This window comes from Patiria miniata, unplaced genomic scaffold, assembly GCF_015706575.1.
Source record: "Patiria miniata isolate m_02_andy unplaced genomic scaffold, ASM1570657v1 HiC_scaffold_1, whole genome shotgun sequence".
NCBI lineage: Eukaryota > Metazoa > Echinodermata > Asteroidea > Valvatida > Asterinidae > Patiria > Patiria miniata.
Window position 1 is genome coordinate 8,497,932 of NW_024037047.1, and position 19,922 is coordinate 8,517,853.

General features: G+C 39.3%; 1 protein-coding gene across 1 annotated transcript in view; it reads right to left on the reverse strand.

Annotated features, from left to right (window-relative positions):
• LOC119721916 (troponin I-like) overlaps window positions 1–16,358 on the reverse strand; it is a 35,390-nt gene extending 19,032 nt beyond the window's left edge. The window contains exons 1-2 of the mRNA XM_038191872.1: window positions 16,216–16,358; window positions 446–547 (exon numbers count right to left, since the gene is read on the reverse strand). Of these exons, the coding sequence (XP_038047800.1) occupies window positions 446–522 (77 nt within the window). The 5' untranslated portion in view covers window positions 523–547; window positions 16,216–16,358. The remainder of the gene's footprint in view (window positions 1–445; window positions 548–16,215) is intronic.
• Between the last annotated feature and the right edge of the window lie 3,564 nt (window positions 16,359–19,922).

Genomic DNA, 19,922 nt, shown 5'->3' on the forward strand with positions numbered 1-19,922 from the left:
GTGTGTGGGTGGTTATTTTGGGTCAGACAAAAAAATCCACTGCACAAATCCAGAAAACATTAGGGGCAAATATACATGTACTGTTAATGTGTAAACCATCTATAGACACATTATTAAGTTTTTATCACATGTTCTTGAACGTTGCACCACTCATAAAAAAAATGGACTGTAAGTAATTTTGTTTGGAGTTAAAAATAGGCCACTACTGAGATTTAATGATTTCATTTGACCAACTTGAACTTTGAAGCATTGACAGATTCTTTCGAAGTATAATTTGCATAATTTCAGAGCATACAATGTTGAAGGGGAAAATAAATCAGAGAAATTTCAAAATGCATGTAATCCCTGGTAACTTTCAGTGGCAAAAAAAACAGGCAAGTTTTGTCAAAAAGATTTGGATGTGATATAGTTTTTGCCATGACTATGACACGGCTGTTCCATTTACCGTTCTGCCTCCCTCTTCTTCCTTCTCTCCTCTCTGCGCCGTGCCCTCTCGTCCATCTCCACATCTTCTGTCTCCATGACTAAGAGTGAGCTGGGCCTTCACCTCGAGAGAAAAAAAAGCAAATAAATAAGAACATGTAGATAAAAAAAAAAAAAATCGGGTACAAATCCCAAAAGGAAGTAAAGATTGAATATATTTCACTTTCACTCACAGTTTACAATTTACCAAATTTGATTGTCCAAGTCCAACGGTTCCTGCCACAACCTCAGTAAACAATCCCTTTAACAGTGAAAGTTTGCATGGCATGTATCATAACACTTGATCAAGTACAATATTTACATACGTCATGGGTGTGTAGAAACAGTCACTTTTGCTTGTGTATACAGAAATGTTAACATTTACACACAACTGCACACACAACCCAAGAGGAAAAAACAAGATTTTATAATTTACGTACTTTACTCTTGAAGGTAATTTAAAGGGTCCATGAGATGACTTTTTCTTAGAAACACAATCTGTGCAACTTTCTACTCCTCTTAATTAAATGAATGAAAAACTACTTGACATTCCTTTTTGGTTAATTTTATTGAAAAGTGCAATGTTGTGATGTCTTTTCAGGAAGACACTGTTCAGTTTTAGGGTGTTTTTCTTCAAATTTTGAACCAAAAAATTTGTTGATTGAAAACTTTTGTGAGAAAAAGTTTGCTCATTGGCTTACTGCTGTACTGACACAACATATCACTAAAGACAAGAAAATTTACAACAGCAAAATATACAAAATTCTGACAACTTTTGGTGCTGAAATATTGCGGCTTCTGGCTGAAACGACATCACATTTTTATCCATGATGGCCCTATGGAAATTTGCATTAGCATAAAAAAAGGCACCAAAATACTCTTGAAAATGGCAAAACAAAAATTTGAGAATAAGCTAAATGGCACATAAAGGTGCATTTTAAAGGATTGCATTAAAAAAGTTACATTACATGGACCCTTTAAATTTCATGAACTGAAAGAACAAACTCTTACAGATACATGTACAATTGGTTTTTTTAAGCATAAGACTAAACATGAAATCAACCTTAGTTTAAACTTAGAATGAATACAATGCAATACGTTTCCCCCAAAAGAAGGAAGAAGATTTCTTACATTTAAAACATTGAGAAACAGTACAAATCCAGAGGTTGAAATTCCCTGTCAGATTTTCAAAAATTTCTAACCATTTATGTCTATTACCACAAAAACAATGCATTAAAGGGAATGTACAACATTGGCTTTTGCTGTAATTTTCAGAAATGAACTATTTGAGGGGTTAGTATAATAGATCAAATATTGTTACACTGACATTTTTGAAGTTTTGTGTTCGAAAAGGTTGGAAAAACCAAGAAAAACAAAAATGTTCAAGTAGTCTGGTTCCCTGACTCCACAGAAGATAAAATGGATCAATTTATAGATGATGGAAAATTGTATTAAGGCAAGGGAACCAGTCTAGCTGGCCTGCACCCGTTCATGAACATGTAACAAATAGCAAACAAAATTTGGGCTGAAAAAATTGTAAATTTGGAGCAGTAGTTGAAAAATAGTTAGGTTTTTCCAACGCTGGTCGGCCGACCACCGTTGGAAATGTATACAAAAATACCATTTTCTTGAAAATGACTTCACACCAGGTGCCATAATTTTACAAGATGCTTGAGACTGTCATTTACCAACATCCTAGTAAGGTATTTCATAAAAACTTGGTAGTTTTATTTTTCGATGTTTGCAAATGTTGTATATTCCCTTTAAGTCAAATGTGTAAGGTCAGTATATTCTAAGCTAATAGATATCTTTTAAATGACTTCACTGCCTACAGATTGTCACGTGCATCAGCATTTTGGGAGTCAAATTTTCATGACGCGCAATTGGCTGTGCCTTATTTCGAAGAAATTTCGAGCAACATGTGCGAGTGTTAAGAACATTTTGCACACTGCGCGCACACGTACGGTACCTACCGGTACTTTATATGGCATTGAATACGAATAATTTGCCTACAAAGATGGCTGTCTGTGACAGGGGTCTATATACCTAACGCGTTGCGAGTGTCTCAGAGGGTGTTTTTTGTTAATTCAATTTGGTAACATATTTTACTCATGCCTACCCACACTATACAAAACCATTTGTTCTTTTGTCTAAGTCTGCTTCAATGAGGTCTATGAAGGCACAACTGACAGCTCAAACCTAACTGTACTGGTTTATTAAGTGCAAGCTGGTCTTGTGTGTAACTCACAATGCCACAATTGACATTTGACCTGACTAATCCAACCAACATGAACAGTATTCTCTAGGTACAGGTATACATCATGTAATGAGGTGAAGGTCCTTTACAATGTAGCACTTCAAAGCTAAAACATCCTCCCATCAAAATCCCAGGGTGGATACTCCTTGAAGCCCAAGCCAATCTCAATACACTCTTGGTACGGTAGGAAATACAACTCCTGCAACCAAGTCTACAGTGAAATAATGCACAAGGCTACAAGTGCCCATAAAGAATGTAGTATGTTTCCACATACTGTACATTTACAGGCCCGAACCTCCCTGTTTAACAATAGGAGACCTTTTCAATTGTCCACCCGGTTGTTTTTTTCCTTCTTCTCAAAAGTTAACAATAACAAGCAGAACTTTTTTTCTGAGGGCGGCAAGGGCGTCAATCGCTTCTCAAAAGTGGGGGGGGGGGGGGAGGGGACATACCTTTAGCAGAACTACATGTAATGGGAGTGCGAAGCCCTAACTGTGTGGGGTTCGGGCCCACATTTTCGGATTCTAGACACTTTGTGGTGCAATCGGAAGCCATTTATGACCACTTTAACCATTTTTTTGGGGGGGGGGGGCAATAGATCATCATTTAAACAAGTCTGGAGTTATTGAATCAGCTATTCTGCTCTATAGAATCAAACGTACGCTACAACTTTATTGGGGATGAAAAAGGGGGGGGGACAAATGATATGATACCCCCCCTTCAAAAAAAGTGGGGACATGTTGCCCCCCCCCCACTATGTACTTGTGTGGAACAAATTGAACAAGTCTGTACTCATAGACTCATACCAATAAAATGTATGGAATGAGGAAAGTGTGGGGCAATAATACAGTCATTTCAGTTGGCACAACCCAGCTAGAGATGTGTAAACAAACAACCCTGATATGATTTTGTGTGAGCTACATGTACGTGCACAGTGAAGTAACTAAATATAAAAAAAAATTAGAAGGCGTGTAAATTTCCTTCTAAAGGAGCATTTATAACAAAATGTGGAATCTACTTCAATATTGACTTCCCGAGGACACTCTGGCGTCCGGACTGAACAATATACCACCTGCATTTGTTGTACAGTACTATGTAAGACGTACACAGCATCATCAGTGATTCAACTGCACCCAAACATAGGAAATTATCTTTTGAATACAGTCTGTTCCAAAAAGCAGACCTACATATTCAATACACGACTCATAAAATTTGTTTTTCATATGGAGTTTTCCCATCACCATAATGCACTCTAGATAACAAGGTAGTGTGAAACTTTCTCAAAGGATGCAGTAAAAAAAACTGTTCAATTCAGATGTACATTCGGTGGTTTGATGAGACCGTCCCTAAGTGTCCTCCAGCCTTTTTTGTGGGGCAGGGGAAATACCTGGCATACCAGGTCTGCATATAAAGTCAGTGGAGACCGAGGAAGGGACATGCTCGGGATACAAGCTGGGAAGACAATTTGTCATGTGTCATGACCGTGGTGCCTACATCCCCAACATCATTATCATTACTAAGAGACCAGTTTCTCGATTGCTTCAATTCTCGACCCCGCCCACCTCCTTATATTTTTTTTTCATAAATTTGTTTTGTTTTGGGGTCATCTGCAATATATTTTATCTTTTTATTCGATAAATGTGTTTCTGTGCATGCAAGTTCCAAATCTGGTAAAAAGGTGAGGAGGTTGGAAAAGGGTGACTGACGGCTCCTTTGGACAAAAAAACATCGGAACAAGAATGGTGAAAATGGATGACTCCATCCAGTCACCATCTTGGAAAATCTGCCAATATTAGGGCAAGACAAAAAAAAGGGCTTCCTTCTTTTATTTTCAAAAAGCCCAGATGAGGATTTAATTGGGTTTTTTTTTAGCTTGGCCTTAAAGTTATAGGGAAAGGGATGATCTTGCTGTGGGATGTTACACAGGGGCAAATTTCATTGAACTGTTTCAGAAAGCACAGTAATCTGCTATGCATAGAAAATATGTGAGGTGTTCTGGCAAAATGAGATAAACTGGGCACAGGCCATAGTGCTAAATATGCCAAACCAAATGGGGGTGATTTTTAAAAAATATTTTGAGGGCTTTTCAGATTTGTTGATATTTGTAATCTTCGATATGTCTACACATAAAGAAATAGTATAAGAATGGTTTAATACAAGTGTTTTTGAGGGAAAATAATTGGCATTTTGTATGACTACAAAACTCGAAAATTTAAAGGCCTTTTTCTCAATACTTTACTTTTTGAACATGTCGATATCTGCAAACTTTAAACAGCCATAACTTATCAATGGAAAGTCAGATTAAAGTGCAACAAACAAAAGAGAATTATTCTCTTTCCTAATACCTGCAAACCCTCATTTCGACCTCTGCCCAGTTCTGTCTCATTTTGCCAGAATGCCTAACATGTTTGCTTACAAAAAACTGGTAACCAGCCAAAGTGTATGTACATGTACATTTACATTGCTCGTAACTGGTCCTCTGCTGATTTCTGCTAAACACATCAAGCACACATTTGCTTACCCTTATTTCTGCTTACAGCTATAATAAACCCTGGCACTGGTCTGTGGACCAGCAGACTGAGTTGTCTGTAACGATAACTGCCATGGATGGACCCCCATTCATAAAGCCGGAGCAGGAATGCTATGTGGACAATCCAGTGTTTGGACAATATCTGTTTATACAATGTTGATCAGTGTGGAAAGGAATGTCCGGACACAAAATGCACAAAGCTACATGCATTCTGTGTACACTGCCACAGAGGTGAAATTGGGAGTGAAAACTGCCAGTCCATTTTCAGCTGTTGAAGTTCATGCATTGGGTGCAAATTCAAATCTAACTTAGACATATTTTGAAAATGTTGTATTGTTGTGTTATTCGGACGATCTGACAAATATGGTGAACTTATACACATACATGTACCCTCCAGTGTACATGCACATGTCTATCATGTAAAGCAGAGTCACAATGTTTACATTAGTACATGTACATGTATGTATTTGCTTTTTCATTTGAGCTCTTTCACACATATCACACATAAACTCTAAAGGGTCTGGGAGGGATTATACGTGATAATTCAAGCACCTTTATGTTTATTAGTGAATATAAATTTATTATGATGGAAAGTACTTTAAAAGCTTTTTGGCACCCTTCCCAAACACATGTGTGCAAACAAATGTAGAGCGATGTACAGATAGAGCTACATGTATATTAAATTGCTAGAGCCAACTCCTCATTCTTACACGAAAAGACGCTATGAAGCCATCCTCTGCACAGAGATTTGAATTAATGCGTGTTTGTGGAACATTATAATGAAATTAGATGGAGTGAATTTTGAAAGTGTACTCTCAATGCAACACGTAAGAACAACATACCTGTGCCAATATGCAAACAACTTAAGTGCGTCATTACGGTTAAAAAAAGTCGCGGCAAAAATCATCTGCAGTGGATACGCGCACGAGAACGAGTTTGCATTGTTTGCGCAGAGCAAAATGAAACACTTATTTACTGATTGTGCCTTTCGGGTTTGGGCATATCGGTTTCGGTAATGCACCTGTATATAGAATACCCAGATATGCAAATAGCCATACAAAAGCCGTTCAAAATTTTGAGTTTTCCTCAGGTTTGTGCACAAACATGGAAGCGCCCATCAGGCATTACTTTGTACATCGAGTCAGCGCTCTAGTACATTGTAAAAATTAATAGCCTATACACAATGTAGAGCCTCTAAATGGATTATGATCTACATGTAATATATGTACACGTATGTATACATCATAGAGCAAGAACCCCGGGCGGTACATGTGTACATGTTGCATTCTCTTTCATTCAAAGGTTGTTAAAGGCGCACAACCACAATACACTGTACGGTACTTGTACAGAATTCACTGTAAAAAAATTAAAGTTGGTGAAAGAATATTAGGCAACGTTGGTATAAAATTAACTTTTTTATCGGAGAAAAACTTAACTTTTGATCAGAATTTGTCAAAAGGAAATATGAGCCCCTGTTCATTAACTCACCGGTTAATATTTTTCGAATATCATGCACAGTCTGACAACTGAATCATGATAGTAGGCCTACTGAATGGTTGAATTATTTCACTTATCACAAACATCCCGAGCAGAAGTCCAAAGTTTCTCTCAAAATAAACAGTGACGACTAGGAAGCGATGGAGAGCGGTTCAAAGGAAAAGGCCACACCAATTAGGTCTTGCCCGGCAGATTGGGCATCAAGCTGTCAGTTTTGTGTGGGATCGGCAGTAGGTTTTGATAAATGTTCCTCAACTTGGCTTCAACCTAAGAGCGCACACCCCCCCCCCCCCCCAAAAAAAAATGAGACAGTGAGTTGCACTGACAGTAGGGATGTGCATCGGAACAGGGTACCCAAGTACCTGACTGGCCGACTGTTAAAGGGAATGTACATCATTGGCTTTTGCTGTAATTTTCAGAAATGAACTATTTGAGGGGTTAGTATAATAGAAGATCAAATAATGTTACACTGACATTTTTTAAGTTTTGTGTTCGAAAAGGTTGGAAAAACAAAGAAAAACAAAAATGTTCATGTAGTCTGGTTCCCTGACTCCACAAAAGATAAAATGGATCAATTTATAGATGATGGAAAATTGTAAGGCAAGGGAACCAGTCTAGCTGGCCTGCACCCGTTCACGAACAGTATGTAACCAATAGCAAACAAAATTTGGACTGAAAAAATGGTAAATTTGGAGCAGTAGTTGAACAATAGTTAGGTTTTTCCAATGCTGGTCGGCCGACCACCGTTGGAAATGTATACAAAAATACCATTTTCTTGAAAATGACTTCACACCAGGTGCCATAATTTTACAAGATGCTTGAGACTGTCATTTACCAACATCCTAGTGAGGTATTTCGTAAAAACTTGGTAGTTTTATTTTTCGATGTTTGCAAATGTTGTATAATCCCTTTAATGTAAGGAACTGGTTTCAGATTATGGAATCGGGTAACCAACTTTACAAATTACTAGGTACCGGTGACTTCCCAGACAATAGACTTAAAGAAAATATTTTGAATGTCATTTGTGGGTGGTTTTTTAAAATGAAAACCAGGCTCCATGGGAAAACAAAACATAAAACAAGTTACAGTTTATACACCGTAAAGCTATTTATAAGCTTGCTGTACACACTTGTATCTTGCTGTATCGACGCACAGATGCGTAGTTTTATCGTGCGGACCTTAACCCGGACCTCACCTAAAGCTACAAAATACTGTAGTAAATGCATGCAGTACTGCAGCAAGTAATGGGCACAGCACTCATAGTATTTTTTAGTATTTGGTACATGCATACATATTTTTTGTAGTACTTCAAATGTACCGGGGGGGGGGGGGGCAGTACCAGTATGTGGTACTTTACCCCAAATTAACTCTTTGGGGATTAGGGTTAATAAATTTTCATTTTGGTCGATGTCTCATTCAAAAGTGAATAACTTTGTATTGCTAGAAAAACAGCAATTTCAAAATGGAATGAAACTTGAAACTACAATCCCGGCCAAAATGGTTGGGACACTTCCTGAGCCTGCCACGGTCACCCACTCCCCCGCTCCCCCGGTCAATGTTGTTGTCTCCAGCTGATGGAGCACACACCGCGCAATGAGAGACAACATTGAACGGGGGCCGGGGGTTTGGGGCCCAGCGAGATTTGGCCAGGATTGTAGCACGGGTAGGGCAACTTTACATGTATGTATCCTACATGTCTCACCTGATGTAAAGTTGGCACTCCCCCAATGCTGACTGGAAAAAAAACCCAGAGAAATCCTTAAAACTGAAGAAAAAATAATAATATAATGCACCACTCTGGAAAACTAATCATTTTGGCCCCCAACCCCACCCTTTGCCACACCCTTAACTTTGCCACACCCTTAACGTTTTGTCTTAAGTCAGTATTTTCACCCAGAATGTGAATGAAAATCCTGTTGAGACCCCTGGATCTTCAAGGAGTGGGTTGGGGGAGGGGGAAGGTGTTACTCTTTCTTCTCCCCCCCCCCCCCCCCGAAAAAAAAAAAAAAATGTCGCATGATGCAGGAGAAGCAAATTTCTAGATTTCAAAATTATATCACAGTCTTGATGATAAATTGATGCCTATTACAAATGTACCTACTATGAATGAAACTATTGTACCGGTATATGTTTCACATTTGGTGCACCGTAACGGGGGTCTTCATTTGGTGCCCCATCAGCGCCTTGGAGCAAACTTTTTGATTTTGGCGCTTTATAAATGTCTTTTGATTGCTTGATTGATTGATTGAACATGACGAATATGATTGTTTTGCCCCACCAAGAAGTAGCGGATGTCTATGAACTTTGTGCACATATCACTTTGTGATGCGACCAACGATTTTTACGAGTACATGCATGTATACAAAATGTACATGTGCTCTTCACAAGTTAAAGTTCAGGGTATATGTTTCACATTTGGTGCACCATAACGGAGGTCTTCATTTGGTGCCCCATAAGCGCCTTAGAGCAAACTTTTTGATTTTAGAAATGTATTTTGATTGATTGATTGAACGTGATGAATATGATCGTCTATGAACTTTGTGCACATCATTTTGTGATGCGACCAACGATATAATACGAGTACATGTATGTGCTTTTCACAAGTTAAAGTTCAGGGTAAATCATACATCTGCGTATTGCACACGTAGACAGGCCCACAATTTGCCTTGGCTGCCTGCCTGCCTGGGATGTATTGTAATGAGGGAAAATTCCGGTCATTGCTGACAAGCACTGTGGGAGACTCGCAGAAGGGCAAAAATAAAGTGGAGTTGACAAGACAGTTGCACTGTTACCAACTGGTGTTTCTTGTATTGCCACAAGCTACACTCACTGAGACAGTGTTGTAGTCGAGTACTTTGCCATGAGTAGCCTACGAGAACCAAAAATGTACTCGAGTGCGAGACTGCGAGTACAAGTACATGTATAAGTACTACAACACTGCTATGACTAACTTTTATTTCTGAATTCTCTTGGGGTTTTCCAACACATCTTTTTCACAATTTCCCATTTTTGATCAACATTTGGTTAATACAGGAGTCCCTAGAACTCTGCTAAATGCAATCGAAAGCAACAATGCTAAAAAAGCTGTTGCATCCTGTTGCATTTAGCAGTGCTGCGTTGCATCTCGTTGCATTTAACACTACAGGATAACTGCTCATTGTGCCTACCTGTAGGCCGATGCAACGGAATCCACTGTTGCAGTTGGTTGCATTTTATAGCGGGGTAGCTGCACAGTGCCAAGGCTGGTGTCACGTGTGTACTGGGTTCATTACGCACTGAATGCAACAGAATCCAGTGTTGCAGTGTGTTGCATTTAGCAGGGTTGTCATTTTAACTGTGTTTGGATTTTGTTGCATTTAGCAGGGTACACGTACCTGAAGAAAACTGGGGGGTTTGGGTTTTAAGATTGGTTCGAGCCTAACTCTGGATGATGGAATTGGGCTTAAGGTGGACCCCTTTTAAACCCTAACCTCCCCAACTCCATCAAAATCCATCCCCCCATTTTGGTGTATTTGGAGGGACTTGGTCCAGCAGGCCTGGTTTGACTACATATTGATGGAGTATGATGGACTTGGGCCTGGAGGCCTAAAGCAAAGCATGCATTGGAAGCAGTGTGATTGATGGATTTTGGCGGACCTGCATCCTGCACTGGACGGGTGTAGTGCAGTGACCCGAGAAGAAGAAAAAGGTCCAAAAGACAGTTAGGGAGTTAGGGTTAAAGGGAAGATACAACATTTGCAAACATCAAAAAACGAAATACCTTACTGGATTATTAGGGAATGACAGTCTAAAGCAACCTGTAAAGTTGTGGCTCCTGGTGTGCTGACATTTTCAAGAACAATTGTATTTTTCCAACACTGGTCGGCTGACCAGCGTTGGAGAAAACTGGCTTTTTTCAAAAAGTGCTCCTAATTTTTCATATTTAGTTCGTCTGCATTTTCTTTGCAATTGATTACACACCTGTGAACAACAGGTACAAGCCTGCTAGACTGATTCTCTTATCTTACTTTTTCCCCAAAGTCTATAAATTGCTCCGTTTCATCGTAAGTGGGGTCAGGAAACCAGACTACAAGAATATGATTGGTTTCTTGGTTTTTCCAGCATCTGCGAACCCTAAATGTGAAACAAGTCAGTGTAACAATATTTGCTATAACATACTAATCCTCCAAATCCATTTATTTCTAAAAATTGCAGCAAAAGCAAATGTTGTACATTCCCTTTAAGCCAGTGGCCAGCCTAAAAATCTGGAAACAAAGGTCTTGTGCCTGTATCTAGATTGGAAATTCCCTTTGAACTCACTGAACAAGAGCATCCCACATTAAACCCAACTGATTGATCTGTCTTACTGTCTCACTAACAGAAATCCAGTCCACAAATCCACAAGGACAACTTAATCAGAGGGATTGTACACTGTCCTACACATGATTTTGTGGTCGTTTTGGCCAGAACAAAACTCTGTTTGTGTTTTGTATGTTAAGCCGCCTTGCCCACCTGCCAATCACACACAAGAGGAATTGATTTTCAATGAGCTTACTTGTAAATTTACGGCATGCTTTTGTGGCAGAACAGCACAGACTAATGGAGAAACTGTTGTACTGTACACAAACACATGAATGGGATTTATATTAAAAACAAAAATTCACATATTTTCAAATAAATACAATTACAAGATTTACATTTACTGATTTAAAATATCCACCAAAAAATATATTATTCAACAGATGCACGCAGGTTCCACAGTGGAAGACCATTGAATTTCCAATTGGTACAAAATGTACATTGCGAGTATTGAATTGAATCCAAGGTTGTATTAACCAAATACTTAAACTTATTCAAAAATGCACAGCACTAGTGCATACAGTACAACGCATACTGGAAACTCTCAAATTTTGATCTTTCTCTGGCTAAGGCCCCCAAAAAAGTCTCCGGTTTCTGGTATGCGCGCGCGTCGCCATAGCCATGCACGTTGGCAAAATGAAAAAGTTTTTTTTCAATGTAAGATGTCTCAAAACCGCCACACTCACTGGTTTGACTGGAATCCTGCTGCTGCACAATTTTAACGTGTTTTTAGATGGGGTTACGATCAAGTATTTATACTTTATGTGGCCTCTCTGGACTCCCATATATTTTGCACTGAATTTAGTCTGGCATCATTTGCAGTCATCAGCTGACATTTGAAGAAGAAAAAAAAGTTTTAAAAAAGCTGCGTCGCCGCACCACTTTTGGGGCAAGCTCCATACCAGAAACCGGAGACTTTTTTGGGGGCCTAACTACAATATTACCCACAGTTTTTGGAGCATCTCCTAGATATGACAACCAACTTCAAAGTTTCCTCATACTCGACTGGGTCACTTCAATACGCACACAAGCATGAAAACTGGTGACCACGACACCATTAACCAACAATAAATAAAACCGTATTAATAAAATGATCGTCGCTCAAAGAAGCACCCACAATAAAAAAACAGATGAATACAAATGGTGTATTATGTCCAGTACTCAGCAAGAAATTTTCCCAATGAATGGTTCTATTCACTGTGATAAAATCAGCTCCATCCAATTCCTATTATTCTTCCCCCACAACGAAAGAAAAAAATGAAGTCAAGGTCAGTGTTGAATGGGGGGAGAAAATGGGGCAAATAATCTAAAGTGCTTATAAATACCACTGCCTTGGGGCAATTTTCAATAAACTCACCTGAAAAGTTTTACTTTTGCTCACACCTCACCAAATTCAATCCCCTTAAAAAATTCTAAAACAATTTCAACTGAAGCTGAAAAAGCTGGGCCTGGGATTTGCAAACATGAAAATTCCAATAAAAGTGCATTGACAATACTTTGGGTACTTTCACTCTTGTTCAAAAACCAATTTTGTACAAGTGTGTGGGTCTGTGGAAAACTTGATGTGAATACTTGATTTTAACATCAAGAAATACAAACTGAAATACAAACTTATCGGGTACATGTACACATAGTAAAGTATTAGCAGTTCTACCTAAAACTTAGTGTATGTGCATATGTATGTACATGTGTACATACAATTTAAATACATGCAGACTTGTAAAATGCAGGCTTTTTGTAAGGACTAGTTGTGGTGTGCATAATTTACGGGTAGTACTGGAACCGGGCACCCTATTAAAGTAAAACATCAGTACCTGGGTACCTATGAAAGAAACCCAACCCCAAAATTCAAATCCGGTATCCAGGAAGCTGTCTGAAGGGCTTTATAGCTTTACGGTGTAAACTGCAACTTTCGCAAGCGTCTTCTGAAATCTGTTTTGGTTTTCCATACATACATCATGTAGCCTGGTTTTCATTTTGAAAATTCCCAACAAATTGGATATCCTTCCTTGGCCTTTGTCATTGTCAAAGAAGTTACCAAGTAATTTGTTTACGGGTACCCGAATAACCCGATCCCATAATCTGGAACCCGTTCCTGGCATCAGCAGTTGGGAACTCTGGATGCCCACGCATACCGGTACATGTATTTTACACTACCCATAGGCCTATTATTACTATTAGAGAAAGTCAACTTCACATATTATAAAGCACAAATCATATTGTTGTTCGCTTTATTATAAAACTTTGGCTTCTATTCCCAAAGGCATTTTCTTGCCAAAAAATATGCACTCTTTTTCTTGTCTCACACCATTTTTCCCCAGTTTTCTAAAGTACAACAGGGAGACATTTTCCATGCCCGCATGAACTGTACATGGTTTGTGTGACCTTTTATGGTGAGTCCAAAAGCCAAGCACACATCACATTACATGTGCCATTGACTTCAGGCAATGGACTGTACCATTATCAGCACAGGTGGGTCTCAATAGGTTGGCATGCATTAGGGTGAAGGTCATTGCCTTAACCAGTTTCAAGAAATGCAATAGGCAACTGCTTAATGTAGACTTTTAAAGTTGCGTTGCATGGTTGCTTGTACTCTTAAAAAACAAAACTTATTGCTCTCCCCCCCCCCCCCCCCATTTTTACACTTTCAACTTAACCAGTTCAAGTCGGATGACGTGTTTACATGCAAAGGTTTTGCGGTATTCGGAACGGATGACTGATATTAGTGATAAACACGCAACGAGCGAGGCCAGTAATATCTGGCTGCAACCCGCTCGCAGCAAGCAAGGCCGGAAATATAAGGGTGAACTACCCGGAGATGACGGCCTGAACCCGTCTGGCATCGAGGTTTGTGAAAAACAATCCCGCACCTGGGTCCAGTCAATGTCAAAGTAATCCCGGCGCGAACTGGTAAAGCAAATTTGTATATCCCCTTTACCATTTTTGAACATCTGTAACCCTCTAAATTGTGTGTGTTTGTTTTTGGACACAAACAGATCCATTTGGAGAGCACACTGGCTCCAAGTCGGTACATTATCGATACTGATTCTGGGGCGGGAACCAGCCTACCCCTGCCAGAATGGAATCATTGTCTGGCAGCCAATAATTCGAAAAGTGTAAAGCAATGAATTCAATAACTAAACAGGGGCCCATTTTTTTTTAGGTCGATGTCTCATTCAAATGTGAATAACTTTTGTATTACTTGAAAAATCGCAATTTAGAAAAGGAATCTGTTTTTCGGGATGAAACTCGAATATAGCACAGGGATTGGGGACACAATGTACATCTTTAAACATTTGTATAGTCCGTGTTCTCCTAATATTCCATTTACCGAAATTGTCATGCAAACAAGGTATAAAACTAAAGCATAATTTTTTAAATGACAAAAGCACTTAATATGATCCTTTGCACTCTAATTATTTTGATCGTTCACAAATTTTGTTTTTATTTTGGGTGCTATGCATGGGTAAAAATAAAACATTAGTTAACTAATATTTAATTTTTACTTAGCCTACAAATTAAACATATGAGTTTTCGTGTGCAAAGTCTTTTTGGAAAGCTCGAAACTGATAAAATGGTTAGAACAACAACTGCAAATTAATTTGAAAAATGATTTTCCAGGCTGCCTAAAATAAAACCCCAAAACAGAGACAATGGTAATAATAGCAAAGACAATCGTATGTAAACATACACCTACAGATGGCATATTCTCAAACTGCATGGATGACAAAAATTTGAGGAGTTACTTCAGAAAGCACAATTTTTGTAAAAAAATACCAAAACAGGAACTTTTGTAATTGTACACGAAAACTACTCCTAGAACTATGAGGCTCCACGTAGTGGAGCCTCATAGGTTCAGAAGCCCGCAAAATTGTTGTCAGCACAAAACACTAATTAAGTACAAAAACGTCCATCCCAAGCAGGCCGTTTTCCACAGAACCGCTGCACAGTTTGCCCCTAAACTCCATACAATACCTCATGACATACTCACGTTATGTGCACCCAACAAACATCGGTGGATTCTGTCTGTTTTTCGGCAAAAATGATGAAAAATATGCCCTTTCTGCACTGAGCCAACCTAACACTTGAAACGAGCACGCGTGCAGAATGATCGCAGTTATTTTCGGTTCGATCGCTCGGAGCGCGCCGCGGGGGGTACGTACTTGCACTTGTACGCATGTGCATACTATTGTTCCGCTCCTACACCATACCCCCCGCGGCGCGCTCCGAGCAATCGAACCGAAAATAACTGCGATCATTCTGCACGCGTGCTCGTTTCAAGTGTTAGGTTGGCTCAGTGCAGAAAGGGCATATTTTTCATCATTTTTGCCGAAAAACAGACAGAATCCACCGATGTTTGTTGGGTGCACATAACGTGAGTATGTCATGAGGTATTGTATGGAGTTTAGGGGCAAACTGTGCAGCGGTTCTGTGGAAAACGGCCTGCTTGGGATGGACGTTTTTGTACTTAATTAGTGTTTTGTGCTGACAACAATTTTGCGGGCTTCTGAACCTATGAGGCTCCACTACGTGGAGCCTCATAGTTCTAGGAGTACACGAAAACAACGTATTTCATATCCTTTGTAATACCCAGATACCAAATACTGTTACAAAACGACCAAAAAAAAGGATTATCCTACAAATGTATTTCTCAACTAACAACAATCAATATTTAGTACCAACAAGAATGCTAGTAATATTGCCCATCTCAACTTCCTTGCCCCCATATAATAAATGGAGCGTCTACGAATTTCCTCGATCGGCCAAGTCGACGAGGATTTGTCACTCTCGACTGTCGTTTTGATTATGAAAATTACTCGCAATTAAATGGTTTACACAAGTAGACAAGTTGCTTCCCTAGAATACATGTCTTCCACTAGAAGTCCCGTTTTAGTCATAAAACATGGCTTGCAAATACGGCAATTCACTGACCCAAGACGGTAGAAAGTTTCGTTGTGCACTTTTGCAAAATAAAAAAACCCGTCGCACAGTGCACAACTCGTTGAGGTTTGAGCAGAAAATAACACTAAAATTCTACTTTATGCAGTTACGACAGCACTTCCATTTTTTCGTGTTAGTAATTATAGCGTTGAATGTCTGTGTGAGTGAAATTTTAAACGGGAAATCTTACCTGGAATGATAAAAAATGGCGTGTAAAATCCTGTCCAACTTTGTCGGCGATGTCCCCTGCCCACCACCTAAATCAAGGACAGTGATTTCTTCCAGGTCACGTGACGCGTGGACCAGCCTTTGATTGGCCGGCTCAAGTGCCAACTATTCTGCTCTTACATGGAGTGGTCACACTCCCGTTGGGGGCGTCAAAAAAGTTTAAGTCATTGAAAAGCTGATCGTCGTAAATGCGTTGATTGATAAATGCTTGGTTGAAGTACTTGACCTGGTTCATTAATAACAATAATATCATGGGATTATGGCAATGGTGATGGGTAGATAATGTAGATGGTTGAACTTCGGACCAAGATTGAGAATTATTGCCGTGCCCTGGTAATGGCACAGTCGAAACATCGTGAAATTAAATTTTGGAGAGGTGCTTATATTCATGTAGGCCCTATGCAATTACACAATGCCTTTTGTACATGACCGATCGACCGCTAAAATAAACCAGAAAAAAAAATCAAGCATGTTTAAACATTCCTTCAGGATTATGGGTATCCTCTATTAATCCGTGAACAACTCCAATGTGTTTCTAAATATATTTATTTTTAAAGAATAGACTGCATCAATGCGTATTTACTTTTTTCCTGATATTGTTTGCACATCACGTGATTGGGTTTCTATTTTAAGAATGTCGTGTTAGCGATTAGCAGTAACAAACCTTCATTTCAATAGCAGCCTAAACAAGAATGTTTGTTCTTCACATAACGATTAAGCTGCACTTATAATATCGTTATTTCTTGTAAAAAAAAAAGATGGCACTATAACTCACTATAACTTGCTGGCCATCTCAAATGATTTTTTCCTGTGACTTTTTTTCTGTGACGTTCTGCACGCGCACCCCAGTTTTGTCGGAGCCAGCTAGCCCAAGAGAAGTTTACTCTCTCCAAAGTTCTGTGCTTACGTATACGTAGAGTCAGTGTGCAAAAAAATATATACACTATGCTGTCAAGTTTTTCTCCAGTGGTGTTTTTGTCGATGTTTTCTTAAACACCATTTTTTTCGATCACTGAAAGCCCATGCTCGACCAATTCAATTACTCGACTATGAGACTAATCTAATTTAAAGGACCGTCCTAATTTCATATTAAGCAGGAACATGTAGGCCTTATTATACTGGAGCCGACAAACGACTAGCCAAAAAATGATAAGAAAAGCTGCAAATCGTAGCCCCTTTTCGCGGCTCTTTAAAAGACGTCGGAGTGGCATTTTTATATGCAAGTAAAGAATTACAGGACTCATAACCTGAATCATCGGTTAGGTTCTAATTCAGATGCCGCGTGCCTGCAATAACAGTCACACATGCATGGAATATTAATTTTAGTTTACTCAGGGGTTAGCAGAGACTCTGTTTGCACGTACACTAGACGCGCGATTTTATCTGTCCTCGCATCAGCATACCGCGGAATACCACAGCTATTCGGTTTACCGCAACGGGTACTCCTTAATTGCAAAAACGGCACTAGTTATTGAATGACGGGTTTTCAATCAATGTCCTTTTAAGGAAATCTCAAAACGGACGTTGTTCAGTAATGCAGGGAATTGATTGTTTCCGGGTTGATAATGAACAACAGGCACTAAATGTGGTTATAAACCCCATGTACAATGTACATGTAATATTACAAAGCCATATTGCGCTATAGGCCAGTGGAGCTGTTTAGTAAACAAAATGCTTAGCACATGCCTATAGCAAAAATAAGTTGAAACCAGTCACAAGCAATGTATATTGAGTGGATTTTTGCTGGTAACTTTTTTTTTCCTAAGCAAAACTTTTCTGTGCTTAGCGAGTTTAAATCAAGTTCAATCTTAGGAATTTTGGCAGCGCTACCCGTGCACGCATGTCTTCTAGCTTGAACCCGGTTCGTAAGTGTAACGTTACTCAAGTTCAGTTACACCACGCCTCGTTTTGCCCATTTTAAGTAACATTGGAACAGGAAATAGTGCCAAGTTGCATGCTTAGGATTATGACGAAGTCAGTGAATGAGCACGCAATGCGTGAGGCATGCTCGGAATTTGCTGGGTAGCGTTGCCGAAGTTCCCAAGACTGATTTGTGATTCATCGTGTTGATAGCGACCTCTATCGCCGTGGCGACTATACCGAGCGGCTGTACAAATTCTAACTTTTTTTGACCAAGACGTACTCTCAAGAGCCAGAATAGCAAAAATTACAATGAAACATATGAAAATAATGAGACAAAAAATCATCAGTGGACAAATTCTATAAAAGAGATCGAAGATGGACTAATATTATTCTGAACCGGTGATGTGACTTTGCACTTGCTCTAAAAAACACAAAGTTTGTCCTCGAAACATATAGAGTTCGGTTTTCTATGGTTAAAACAAAACCAATGAAAAAATCCGAACAAGAACAAAAATAATCGTTTCCTTGGGAAGTCCCCACGGGCCAGCATCTTGACCTTGCGTTGTCCTATTTTCGCCCCCCCCTGCGCCTCCGCCGGGAGCAGCGTGATCCGTCGTCTGACCCAGCCGGTGGCATGTAAAATTTGGACTGCTGTGAAATTTGGTCCCGTTTACCTTATTATGGACTGTAACCTCAGACCCGTCACTGTTTTCAACGATGTAAGGGGCACGCGCAATACATCCATAGGAATTTTTTAATAGAGTTTAATTTAATACTACACCCGACTTTAAACCGTCCTAAAGGGAATGGTATGTAATGAGGACCGAGTCGGCTGTTTTGGAGGTATGCAAGGAATCCACAATCCATGTCGTAGAGGGCGATGGTCCAATAAACATGTAATACACAGTGCGGCTTGGCTTTGGTATATGACTTTGGCTTATGGCGCCTGGGGCGATGTGATGTTGGTCTTTTAAAGGAACTTGTAGTTGGTGACTTTGCTCTTTTGGTGAGTGATAAACAATAGTATGCTCACATTTTTAAGTCAAGCGTCAGCCAATTCCTACCATTTTTAATACCAATTTGAAACACATATAAATGATAAAGATGCACTATCTTTGTATCAAACAAAACTTTATTCTCCAATTTAATGAAAACCTATCACAAATATGTATTTTTTTCACACTTGGTATAATTAAGAAAGTACCAATAGTTTCACAAACTTAAAAAAAAGTAACCAAAAACTAAATGATGATAAAATTAAAACAGCATCTGTAATTTAAAGTATGATTGTTTGTCATCACATTGATAAAATTATCAAAATGTCATGATGTGACAGTCACTGCATTTTCTTTGGAAATCTGGAGCCCTTTTAAAAAGCCACGTCTTTTTTGACATATCACACCTAGGTGCAGTTGAATGGGAAGGTGTTGAAAGTACCCTGCTGTGTACTACTGTGCATGCAAATCAGATGATGAATATGCATTAGCAATAAACTTGCGCAAGTCTCCCAAGCGTACATACTGCAGGCGGTTGCAGGCAGGTTTGTGCCCTGCATCATGTACACAACAACAGTGTATTATTTTTGCTTAGGAATTAAATTCAGATTGAGTCTGCAAAAAGACCTTATGCGTTAGGGTGGGGTCAGAGGGCAAGTTTTTGTTTTGCTGGGATTAGTGGGATAGGCGTGGTTAAACCTTCAATACATTCATTGTTATGACTTCTGACTAGCGCCCATTAACAAAATAAAGAACTTCCAACAAAATAAAGAACTTCCAACATGTGGTAGTTGGTAGAGCACTGGAACGG